This window comes from Staurois parvus, unplaced genomic scaffold (assembly GCF_062004578.1).
Source record: "Staurois parvus isolate SC_StPar_1 unplaced genomic scaffold, SC_StPar_1.0 ptg000191l, whole genome shotgun sequence".
NCBI classification, from domain to species: domain Eukaryota; kingdom Metazoa; phylum Chordata; class Amphibia; order Anura; family Ranidae; genus Staurois; species Staurois parvus.
The window spans coordinates 248,738-262,800 of NW_028317987.1; the positions used below are offsets into that span (position 1 = coordinate 248,738).

Below are 14,063 nucleotides of genomic sequence, written 5' to 3' on the forward strand. Positions count from 1 at the left end.
CACACACTGTAGATGGGATCACCATAAGAACATCTCGTCCCACTATGAACCCCCCACAGATCACACACTGTAGATGGGATCACCCTAAGAACATCTCTACTCTGGACCCCCCACAGATCACACATTGTAGATGGGATCATCCTAAGAACATCTCTACCCACTATGGACCCCCCACAGAACACACATTGTAGATGGGATCACCCTAAGAACATCTCGTCCCACTATGGACCCCCCACAGATCACACATTGTAGATGGGATCATCCTAAGAACATCTCTACCCACTATGGACCCCCCACAGATCACACATTGTAGATGGGATCACCCTAAGAACATCTTGTCCCACTATGGACCCCCCACAGATCACACATTGTAGATGGGATCACACTGAGAATATCCCATCCCACTATGGACCCCCCACAGATCACACATTGTAGATGGGATCACCATAAGAACATCCCATCCCACTATGGACACCCCACAGATCACACACTGTAGATGGGATAACCCTAAGAACATCCCATCCCAATATGGACACCCCACAGATCACACATTGTAGATGGGATCACCCTAAGAACATCTTGTCCCACTATGGATCCCCCACAGATCACACATTGTAGATGGGATCACCCTAAGAACATCCGTCCCACTATGGACCCCCACAGATCACACACTGTAGATGGTATCACCCTAAGAACATCCCTTCCCACTATGGACCCCCCACAGATCACACACTGTAGATGGGATCACCCTAACAACATCTTGTCCCACTATGGATCCCCCACAGATCACACACTGTAGATGAGATCACCCTAAGAACATCCCATCCCACTATGGACCCCCACAGATCACACACTGTAGATGGGATCACCCTAACAACATCTTGTCCCACTATGGACCCCCCACAGATCACACATTGTAGATGGGATCACCCTAAGAACATCTCGTCCCACTATGGACACCCCACAGATCACACATTGTAGATGGGATCACCCTAAGAACATCCCATCCCACTATGGACCCCCACAGATCACACACTGTAGATGGGATCACCCTAACAACATCTTGTCCCACTATGGACCCCCCACAGATCACACATTGTAGATGGGATCACCCTAAGAACATCTTGTCCCACTATGGACCCCCCACAGATCACACATTGTAGATGGGATCACCCTAAGAACATCTCGTCCCACTATGGACCCCCACAGATCACACACTGTAGATGGGATCACCCTAACAACATCTTGTCCCACTATGGACCCCCCACAGATCACACATTGTAGATGGGATCACCCTAAGAACATCCCATCCCACTATGGACCCCCCACAGATCACACACTGTAGATGGGATCACCCTAACAACATCTTGTCCCACTATGGACCCCCCACAGATCACACATTGTAGATGGGATCACCCTAAGAACATCCCATCCCACTATGGACCCCCACAGATCACACACTGTAGATGGGCTCACCCTAAGAACATCTCGTCCCACTATGGACACCCCACAGATCAAACATTGTAGATGGGATAACCCTAAGAACATCTCTACCCACTATGGACCCCCCACAGATCACACACTGTAGATGGGATCACCCTAAGAACATCTTGTCCCACTATGGACCCCCCACAGATCACACATTGTAGATGGGATCATCCTAAGAACATCTATACCCACTATGGACCCCCCACAGATCACACATTGTAGATGGGATCACCCTAAGAACATCTTGTCCCACTATGGACCCCCCACAGATCACACATTGTAGATGGGATCACCCTAAGAACATCCGTCCCACTATGGACCCCCACAGATCACACACTGTAGATGGGATCACCCTAAGAACATCACATCCCACTATGGACCCCCCACAGATCACACATTGTAGATGGGATCACCCTAAGAACATCTCGTCCCACTATGGACCCCCACAGATCACACACTGTAGATGGGATCACCCTAACAACATCTTGTCCCACTATGGACCCCCCACAGATCACACATTGTAGATGGGATCACCCTAAGAACATCCCATCCCACTATGGACCCCCCACAGATCACACACTGTAGATGGGATCACCCTAACAACATCTTGTCCCACTATGGACCCCCCACAGATCACACATTGTAGATGGGATCACCCTAAGAACATCTCGTCCCACTATGGACCCCCCACAGATCACACACTGTAGATGGGATCACCCTAAGAACATCTCGTCCCACTATGGACCCCCACAGATCACACACTGTAGATGGGATCACCCTGAGAACATCCCATCCCACTATGGACACCCCACAGATCAAACATTGTAGATGGGATAACCCTAAGAACATCTCTACCCACTATGGACCCCCCACAGATCACACATTGTAGATGGGATCATCCTAAGAACATCTATACCCACTATGGACCCCCCACAGATCACACATTGTAGATGGGATCACCCTAAGAACATCTTGTCCCACTATGGACCCCCCACAGATCACACATTGTAGATGGGATCACCCTAAGAACATCCGTCCCACTATGGACCCCCACAGATCACACACTGTAGATGGGATCACCCTAAGAACATCACATCCCACTATGGACCCCCCACAGATCACACATTGTAGATGGGATCACCCTAAGAACATCTCGTCCCACTATGGACCCCCACAGATCACACACTGTAGATGGGATCACCCTAACAACATCTTGTCCCACTATGGACCCCCCACAGATCACACATTGTAGATGGGATCACCCTAAGAACATCCCATCCCACTATGGACCCCCCACAGATCACACACTGTAGATGGGATCACCCTAACAACATCTTGTCCCACTATGGACCCCCCACAGATCACACATTGTAGATGGGATCACCCTAAGAACATCTTGTCCCACTATGGACCCCCCACAGATCACACACTGTAGATGGGATCACCCTAAGAACATCTCGTCCCACTATGGACCCCCACAGATCACACACTGTAGATGGGATCACCCTAAGAACATCTCGTCCCACTATGGACCCCCCACAGATCACACACTGTAGATGGGATCACCCTAAGAACATCTCGTCCCACTATGGACACCCCACAGATCACACACTGTAGATGGGATCACCCTAAGAACATCCCGTCCCACTATGGACCCCCCACAGATCACACACTGTAGATGGGATCACCCTAAGAACATCTCGTCCCACTATGGACACCCCACAGATCACACACTGTAGATGGGATCACCCTAAGAACATCCCATCCCACTATGGACCCCCCACAGATCACACACTGTAGATGGGATCACCCTAGGAACATCCCATCCCACTATGGACCCCCCACAGATCACACACTGTAGATGGGATCACCCTAGGAACATCCAATCCCACTATGGACCCCCCACAGATCACACATTGTAGAAATTCTAAAGCTTCAGAAGAAATATAAAATTTGATCTTCTCGGAGATCAATCCAGCAACAGAGGACATTTGAAGAAGACATTTCTGTAGACTGCTGAGCTTTCCTTAGAAGTGTTCAGCCTCATTCAGAGGGACACCTGGAGGAGACCAATGACGTCATTCCATTCCATAGATGATTCCACAAATCCTTCATTATTCCTTCTGTGAATGTTTCTCCAGGAGTCTCTACCTCTAATCTTCCACCTTGACCACCCCCACCCCCCAGCCATTATCCCTCCAGCAGCCCATTATTTTCCCAGGAACATCAAAGGCTCGAGAGGGTCTCAGCTCTCCAGTGGAGCCTCCCACCTCTCAGACTGGAACAAGAAGCTGTTGTGTTCTGGAGGTCTTTGTGTCCTCCTGACCTTCTTCTCTTTGAAGTTCCTTTCATCTTCACCTCCTGGAAGATAAGATCTGCCCTTCCTCAGATACACTTCCCCGTCCAGATAAAACCTCCATTCCAACCCCCCAGCCAGATAAAACCTCCATTCCAACCCCCCATCCAGATAAAACCTCCATTCCAACCCCCCAGCCAGATAAAACCTCCATTCCAACCCCCCAGCCAGATAAAACCTCCATCCCAACCCCCCAGCCAGATAAAACCTCCATTCCAACCCCCCATCAAGATAAAACCTCCATTCCAACCCCCCAGCCAGATAAAACCTCCATCCTGGGATCACTCAACCAGATAAAGCCTCTGCTCCCCCCATCCCTCCACCCTCCTGAAGGGGCTTCATAGTGGACATATAGAAGACCTCACCTGCAGAACACATAAAGTTGAGTGTTGGATCATGTGAAGCCAATTCTAGCGTGTAATCTTTGGCGAGTGTGGTGGTTGGTTGTTCGGTGCAGTGGCGGTTGGTTGTTCGGTGCAGTGGCTGTTGGTTGTTCGGTGCAGTGGCGGTTGGTTGTTCGGTGCAGTGGCGGTTGGTTGTTCGGTGCAGTGGCGGTTGGTTGGTCGGTGCAGTGGCTGTTGGTTGTTCGGTGCAGTGGCGGTTGGTTGTTCGGTGCAGTGGCGGTTGGTTGTTCGGTGCAGTGGCGGTTGGTTGTTCGGGGGATGGGTATTATTGTTATTTAGTTGCTTTGGTCAGAACAGATGAATATTTGATGAGTTTCTCCATTTGTAGTTTCGGCCGGAACATTGCCGGGAGTGTTCTGTGCAGTCAGCAAGAAAATGTCATACACACAAAACAATGCACAGAATTTGCTGCACTCATTACGAGGGATTCCCACCATCCCTGTGCTGAGTTCCCGGGTCTGTACACCCATTGTGCCCATTATGAGGGGTTCCCACCATCCCTGTGCTTTGCCCATTACGAGGGGTTCCCACCATCCCTGTGCTTTGCCCATTATGAGGGGTTCCCACCATCCCTGTGCTGAGTTGCAAGGTCTGTACTCCTGCTGTGCCCATTATGAGGGGTTCCCACCATCCCTGTGCTGAGTTCCTGGGTCTGAACACATGCTGTGCCCATTATGATGATCCCTGGTTAGTGGAGGACGGTTATTTGTAGATCTCATTAGTTATGGTCCATGTCCCTGGTTAGTAGAGGACGGGTATTTGTAGATCTCATTAGTTATGGTCCATGTTCTCGGTTAGGAGAGGACGGGTATTTGTAGATCTCATTAGTTATGGTCCATGTTCTCGGTTAGGAGAGGACGGGTATTTGTAGATCTCGTTAGTTATGGTCCATGTCCCTGGTTAGTGGAGGACGGGTATTTGTAGATCTCATTAGTTATGGTCCATGTCCGTGGTTAGAAGAGGACGGGTATTTGTAGATCTCATTAGTTATGGTCCATGTCCCTGGTTAGGAGAGGACGGGTATTTGTAGATCTCATTAGTTATGGTCCATGTTCTCGGTTAATAGAGGACGGGTATTTGTAGATCTCATTAGTTATGGTCCATGTTCTCGGTTAATAGAGGACGGGTATTTGTAGATCTCCTTAGTTATGGTCCATGTTCTCGGTTAGGAGAGGACGGGTATTTGTAGATCTTATTAGTTATGGTGCATGTTCTCGGTTAGTGGAGGACGGGTATTTGTAGATCTCCTTAGTTATGGTCCATGTCCGTGGTTAGAAGAGGATGGGTATTTGTAGATCTCGTTAGTTATGGTCCATGTCCGTGGTTAGAAGAGGATGGGTATTTGTAGATCTCGTTAGTTATGGTCCATGTCCCTGGTTAGTGGAGGACGGGTATTTGTAGATCTCCTTAGTTATGGTCCATGTCCGTGGTTAGAAGAGGATGGGTATTTGTAGATCTCGTTAGTTATGGTCCATGTCCCTGGTTAGTAGAGGAGGGTATTTGTAGATCTCGTTAGTTATGGTCCATGTCCCTGGTTAGTAGAGGAGGGTATTTGTAGATCTCGTTAGTTATGGTCCATGTCCCTGGTTAGTAGAGGAGGGTATTTGTAGATCTCGTTAGTTATGGTCCATGTCCGTGGTTAGAAGAGGATGGGTATTTGTAGATCTCGTTAGTTATGGTCCATGTCCCTGGTTAGTAGAGGAGGGTATTTGTAGATCTCGTTAGTTATGGTCCATGTCCGTGGTTAGAAGAGGATGGGTATTTGTAGATCTCGTTAGTTATGGTCCATGTCCCTGGTTAGTAGAGGAGGGTATTTGTAGATCTCGTTAGTTATGGTCCATGTCCGTGGTTAGAAGAGGATGGGTATTTGTAGATCTCGTTAGTTATGGTCCATGTCCGTGGTTAGAAGAGGATGGGTATTTGTAGATCTCGTTAGTTATGGTCCATGTCCCTGGTTAGTAGAGGAGGGTATTTGTAGATCTCATTCCTGTTTGAAGGCTGAAGTTCCTGTCATCAGAATTTTGTCTGTCATGAGGCAGGGAAGGTCTCAGGTGAAGCCTCCTCAGATATTGCAGCCATATGAAAGCTCAGTGACATGTTCTTCATGTTGGACAATATGGACAGGAAGTGTCTGTCATCTTCATCCTGCTTCTCTTTTCTGTCTCAGGTATCGTAGCTTTGTGAGGCCCAGATACAAAGTGGCCTACAAGACAGTGTCAGACATGGAGTGGAAGTGCTGCCAGGGATATTCCGGAGATGACTGCATGGAAGGACCAGGGGGTGGTCTTCAGATCCCCACCAGCAGACCTCGGCCCCGACCCGTAAGGCCCCATATTTCTGGATCCAGTGGGGGGAATCATCTGACTGGATCTGGAGGGGAAGGTAAGTTCAGTCCTTTCATTTCTCAGAGTGAGATGTATTAACTGAAGAGAATGTGCCAGAAGGACCTTTATATTGGACAGTTCTTGTCCAATAATATCTGATGTCAGACAAGTCCATACACTCAGCAATTTCCTGTCACCAACCTGAAGACCAAGATTGCACAGAGCTCTGAAGTGGGACTTCTCACAACACATTTCATATCTGGGTCCCTGACCATCTGACACTTCCTGTAGGACTGTGTAGGAATCTCTAGGTACCTTAGTTAGCTGGGACCCTGATATCATCCGATTTGTACAGTGGGACTCTATGGGGACATTCTGGGAACCTCCCATATCCAGGTCCCTGACATCATCTGATTTGTACAGTGGGACTCTATGGGGACGTTCTGGGAACCTCCCATATCCAGGTCCCTGACATCATCTGATTTGTACAGTGGGACTCTATGGGGACGTTCTGGGAACCTCCCATATCCAGGTCCCTGACATCATCTGATTTGTACAGTGGGACTCTATGGGGACGTTCTGGGAACCTCCCATATCCAGGTCCCTGACATCATCTGATTTGTACAGTGGGACTCTATGGGGACGTTCTGGGAACCTCCCATATCCAGGTCCCTGACATCATCTGATTTGTACAGTGGGACTCTATGGGGACGTTCTGGGAACCTCCCATATCCAGGTCCCTGACATCATCTGATTTGTACAGTGGGACTCTATGGGGACGTTCTGGGAACCTCCCATATCCAGGTCCCTGACATCATCTGATTTGTACAGTGGGACTCTATGGGGACGTTCTGGGAACCTCCCATATCCAGGTCCCTGACATCATCTGATTTGTACAGTGGGACTCTATGGGGACGTTCTGGGAACCTCCCATATCCAGGTCCCTGACATCATCTGATTTGTACAGTGGGACTCTATGGGGACGTTCTGGGAACCTCCCATATCCAGGTCCCTGACATCATCTGATTTGTACAGTGGGACTCTATGGGGACATTCTGGGAACCTCCCATATCCAGGTCCCTGACATCATCTGATTTGTACAGTGGGACTCTATGGGGACGTTCTGGGAACCTCCCATATCCAGGTCCCTGACATCATCTGATTTGTACAGTGGGACTCTATGGGGACGTTCTGGGAACCTCCCATATCCAGGTCCCTGACATCATCTGATTTGTACAGTGGGACTCTATGGGGACGTTCTGGGAACCTCCCATATCCAGGTCCCTGACATCATCTGATTTTTCCAGTGGGACTCTATGGGGACGTTCTGGGAACCTCCCATATCCAGGTCCCTGACATCATCTGATTTGTACAGTGGGACTCTATGGGGACGTTCTGGGAACCTCCCATATCCAGGTCCCTGACATCATCTGATTTGTACAGTGGGACTCTATGGGGACGTTCTGGGAACCTCCCATATCCAGGTCCCTGACATCATCTGATTTGTACAGTGGGACTCTATGGGGACATTCTGGGAACCTCCCATATCCAGGTCCCTGACATCATCTGATTTGTACAGTGGGACTCTATGGGGACATTCTGGGAACCTCCCATATCCAGGTCCCTGACATCATCTGATTTGTACAGTGGGACTCTATGGGGACGTTCTGGGAACCTCCCATATCCAGGTCCCTGACATCATCTGATTTGTACAGTGGGACTCTATGGGGACATTCTGGGAACCTCCCATATCCAGGTCCCTGACATCATCTGATTTGTACAGTGGGACTCTATGGGGACGTTCTGGGAACCTCCCATATCCAGGTCCCTGACATCATCTGATTTGTACAGTGGGACTCTATGGGGACGTTCTGGGAACCTCCCATATCCAGGTCCCTGACATCATCTGATTTGTACAGTGGGACTCTATGGGGACATTCTGGGAACCTCCCATATCCAGGTCCCTGACATCATCCGATTTGTACAGTGGGACTCTATGGGGACATTCTGGGAACCTCCCATATCCAGGTCCCTGACATCATCCGATTTGTACAGTGGGACTCTATGGGGACGTTCTGGGAACCTCCCATATCCAGGTCCCTGACATCATCTGACACTTCTTTTAGGACTATGTGGGGAAAGTCAGGGGATCTGAGTTAGCTGGGACCCTGATATCATCCAATTTTTCCAGTGGGACTCTTCGGGGACATTCTGGGAACCTCCCATATCCAGGTCCCTGACATCATCTGATTTGTACAGTGGGACTCTATGGGGACGTTCTGGGAACCTCCCATATCCAGGTCCCTGACATCATCTGATTTGTACAGTGGGACTCTATGGGGACGTTCTGGGAACCTCCCATATCCAGGTCCCTGACATCATCTGATTTGTACAGTGGGACTCTATGGGGACGTTCTGGGAACCTCCCATATCCAGGTCCCTGACATCATCCGATTTGTACAGTGGGACTCTATGGGGACGTTCTGGGAACCTCCCATATCCAGGTCCCTGACATCATCCGATTTGTACAGTGGGACTCTATGGGGACGTTCTGGGAACCTCCCATATCCAGGTCCCTGACATCATCTGATTTGTACAGTGGGACTCTATGGGGACATTCTGGGAACCTCCCATATCCAGGTCCCTGACATCATCTGATTTGTACAGTGGGACTCTATGGGGACATTCTGGGAACCTCCCATATCCAGGTCCCTGACATCATCTGATTTGTACAGTGGGACTCTATGGGGACGTTCTGGGAACCTCCCATATCCAGGTCCCTGACATCATCTGATTTTTCCAGTGGGACTCTATGGGGACATTCTGGGAACCTCCCATATCCAGGTCCCTGACATCATCTGACACTTCTTTTAGGACTATGTGGGGAAAGTCAGGGGATCTGGGTTAGCTGGGACCCTGATATCATCCGATTTTTCCAGTGGGACTCTTCGGGGACATTCTGGGAACCTCCCATATCCAGGTCCCTGACATCATCTGATTTGTACAGTGGGACTCTTCGGGGACATTCTGGGAACCTCCCATATCCAGGTCCCTGATATCATCCGATTTTTCCAGTGGGACTCTTCGGGGACATTCTGGGAACCTCCCATATCCAGGTGCCTGACATCATCTGATTTGTACAGTGGGACTCTATGGGGACGTTCTGGGAACCTCCCATATCCAGGTCCCTGACATCATCTGATTTGTACAGTGGGACTCTATGGGGACGTTCTGGGAACCTCCCATATCAAGGTCCCTGACATCATCTGATTTGTACAGTGGGACTCTATGGGGACATTCTGGGAACCTCCCATATCCAGGTCCCTGACATCATCTGATTTGTACAGTGGGACTCTATGGGGACATTCTGGGAACCTCCCATATCCAGGTCCCTGACATCATCTGATTTGTACAGTGGGACTCTATGGGGACATTCTGGGAACCTCCCATATCCAGGTCCCTGACATCATCTGATTTGTACAGTGGGACTCTATGGGGACGTTCTGGGAACCTCCCATATCCAGGTCCCTGACATCATCTGATTTTTCCAGTGGGACTCTATGGGGACGTTCTGGGAACCTCCCATATCCAGGTCCCTGACATCATCTGATTTGTACAGTGGGACTCTATGGGGACATTCTGGGAACCTCCCATATCCAGGTCCCTGACATCATCTGATTTTTCCAGTGGGACTCTATGGGGACATTCTGAGAACCTCCCATATCCAGGTCCCTGACATCATCTGATTTGTACAGTGGGACTCTATGGGGACATTCTGGGAACCTCCCATATCCAGGTCCCTGACATCATCTGATTTGTACAGTGGGACTCTATGGGGACATTCTGGGAACCTCCCATATCCAGGTCCCTGACATCATCTGACACTTCTTTTAGGACTATGTGGGGAAAGTCAGGGGATCTGGGTTAGCTGGGACCCTGATATCATCCGATTTTTCCAGTGGGACTCTTCGGGGACATTCTGGGAACCTCCCATATCCAGGTCCCTGACATCATCTGATTTGTACAGTGGGACTCTTCGGGGACATTCTGGGAACCTCCCATATCCAGGTCCCTGATATCATCCGATTTTTCCAGTGGGACTCTTCGGGGACATTCTGGGAACCTCCCATATCCAGGTCCCTGACATCATCTGATTTGTACAGTGGGACTCTATGGGGACATTCTGGGAACCTCCCATATCCAGGTCCCTGACATCATCTGATTTGTACAGTGGGACTCTATGGGGACATTCTGGGAACCTCCCATATCCAGGTCCCTGACATCATCTGATTTGTACAGTGGGACTCTATGGGGACATTCTGGGAACCTCCCATATCCAGGTCCCTGACATCATCTGATTTGTACAGTGGGACTCTATGGGGACATTCTGGGAACCTCCCATATCCAGGTCCCTGACATCATCTGATTTGTACAGTGGGACTCTATGGGGACATTCTGGGAACCTCCCATATCCAGGTCCCTGACATCATCTGATTTGTACAGTGGGACTCTATGGGGACGTTCTGGGAACCTCCCATATCCAGGTCCCTGACATCATCTGATTTTTCCAGTGGGACTCTATGGGGACGTTCTGGGAACCTCCCATATCCAGGTCCCTGACATCATCTGATTTGTACAGTGGGACTCTATGGGGACATTCTGGGAACCTCCCATATCCAGGTCCCTGACATCATCTGATTTTTCCAGTGGGACTCTATGGGGACATTCTGAGAACCTCCCATATCCAGGTCCCTGACATCATCTGATTTGTACAGTGGGACTCTATGGGGACATTCTGGGAACCTCCCATATCCAGGTCCCTGACATCATCTGATTTGTACAGTGGGACTCTATGGGGACGTTCTGGGAACCTCCCATATCCAGGTCCCTGACATCATCTGATTTTTCCAGTGGGACTCTATGGGGACATTCTGGGAACCTCCCATATCCAGGTCCCTGACATCATCTGATTTGTACAGTGGGACTCTATGGGGACATTCTGGGAACCTCCCATATCCAGGTCCCTGACATCATCTGATTTGTACAGTGGGACTCTATGGGGACATTCTGGGAACCTCCCATATCCAGGTCCCTGACATCATCTGATTTGTACAGTGGGACTCTATGGGGACGTTCTGGGAACCTCCCATATCCAGGTCCCTGACATCATCTGATTTTTCCAGTGGGACTCTATGGGGACGTTCTGGGAACCTCCCATATCCAGGTCCCTGACATCATCTGATTTGTACAGTGGGACTCTATGGGGACGTTCTGGGAACCTCCCATATCCAGGTCCCTGACATCATCTGATTTGTACAGTGGGACTCTATGGGGACGTTCTGGGAACCTCCCATATCCAGGTCCCTGACATCATCTGATTTGTACAGTGGGACTCTATGGGGACGTTCTGGGAACTTCCCATATCCAGGTCCCTGACATCATCTGATTTGTACAGTGGGACTCTATGGGGACGTTCTGGGAACTTCCCATATCCAGGTCCCTGACATCATCTGATTTGTACAGTGGGACTCTATGGGGACATTCTGGGAACCTCCCATATCCAGGTCCCTGACTTCATCTGACACTTCTTTTAGGACTATGTGGGGAAAGTCAGGGGATCTGAGTTAGCTGGGACCCTGATATCATCCGATTTTTCAAGTGGGACTCTATGGGGACATTCTGGGAACCTCCCATATCCAGGTCCCTGACATCATCTGATTTGTACAGTGGGACTCTATGGGGACGTTCTGGGAACCTCCCATATCCAGGTCCCTGACATCATCCGATTTGTACAGTGGGACTCTATGGGGACATTCTGGGAACCTCCCATATCCAGGTCCCTGACATCATCCGATTTGTACAGTGGGACTCTATGGGGACGTTCTGGGAACCTCCCATATCCAGGTCCCTGACATCATCTGATTTGTACAGTGGGACTCTATGGGGACGTTCTGGGAACCTCCCATATCCAGGTCCCTGACATCATCTGATTTGTACAGTGGGACTCTATGGGGACGTTCTGGGAACCTCCCATATCCAGGTCCCTGACATCATCTGATTTGTACAGTGGGACTCTATGGGGACATTCTGGGAACCTCCCATATCCAGGTCCCTGACATCATCTGATTTGTACAGTGGGACTCTATGGGGACATTCTGGGAACCTCCCATATCCAGGTCCCTGACATCATCTGATTTGTACAGTGGGACTCTATGGGGACGTTCTGGGAACCTCCCATATCCAGGTCCCTGACATCATCTGATTTTTCCAGTGGGACTCTATGGGGACGTTCTGGGAACCTCCCATATCCAGGTCCCTGACATCATCTGATTTGTACAGTGGGACTCTATGGGGACATTCTGGGAACCTCCCATATCCAGGTCCCTGACATCATCTGATTTTTCCAGTGGGACTCTATGGGGACATTCTGGGAACCTCCCATATCCAGGTCCCTGACATCATCTGATTTGTACAGTGGGACTCTATGGGGACGTTCTGGGAACCTCCCATATCCAGGTCCCTGACATCATCTGATTTGTACAGTGGGACTCTATGGGGACGTTCTGGGAACCTCCCATATCCAGGTCCCTGACATCATCTGATTTGTACAGTGGGACTCTATGGGGACGTTCTGGGAACCTCCCATATCCAGGTCCCTGACATCATCTGATTTGTACAGTGGGACTCTATGGGGACGTTCTGGGAACTTCCCATATCCAGGTCCCTGACATCATCTGATTTGTACAGTGGGACTCTATGGGGACGTTCTGGGAACTTCCCATATCCAGGTCCCTGACATCATCTGATTTGTACAGTGGGACTCTATGGGGACATTCTGGGAACCTCCCATATCCAGGTCCCTGACTTCATCTGACACTTCTTTTAGGACTATGTGGGGAAAGTCAGGGGATCTGAGTTAGCTGGGACCCTGATATCATCCGATTTTTCAAGTGGGACTCTATGGGGACATTCTGGGAACCTCCCATATCCAGGTCCCTGACATCATCTGATTTGTACAGTGGGACTCTATGGGGACGTTCTGGGAACCTCCCATATCCAGGTCCCTGACATCATCCGATTTGTACAGTGGGACTCTATGGGGACATTCTGGGAACCTCCCATATCCAGGTCCCTGACATCATCCGATTTGTACAGTGGGACTCTATGGGGACGTTCTGGGAACCTCCCATATCCAGGTCCCTGACATCATCTGATTTGTACAGTGGGACTCTATGGGGACGTTCTGGGAACCTCCCATATCCAGGTCCCTGACATCATCTGATTTGTACAGTGGGACTCTATGGGGACGTTCTGGGAACCTCCCATATCCAGGTCCCTGACATCATCTGATTTGTACAGTGGGACTCTATGGGGACGTTCTGGGAACCTCCCATATCCAGGTCCCTGACATCATCTGATTTGTACAGTGGGACTCTATGGGGACGTTCTGGGAACCTCCCATATCCAGGTCCCTGACATCATCTGATTTGT

The 14,063-nt window shown here is 49.8% G+C and overlaps 1 protein-coding gene across 1 annotated transcript in view; it reads left to right on the forward strand.

The window, feature by feature from the left end:
• The window catches only part of LOC149461816 (EMILIN-1-like), an 88,890-nt gene that overhangs the window by 32,140 nt on the left and 42,687 nt on the right, over positions 1-14,063 (forward strand). The window contains exon 3 of the mRNA XM_089677621.1: positions 6,416-6,630. Coding sequence (XP_089533747.1) covers positions 6,416-6,630 — 215 coding nt within the window. The remainder of the gene's footprint in view (positions 1-6,415; positions 6,631-14,063) is intronic.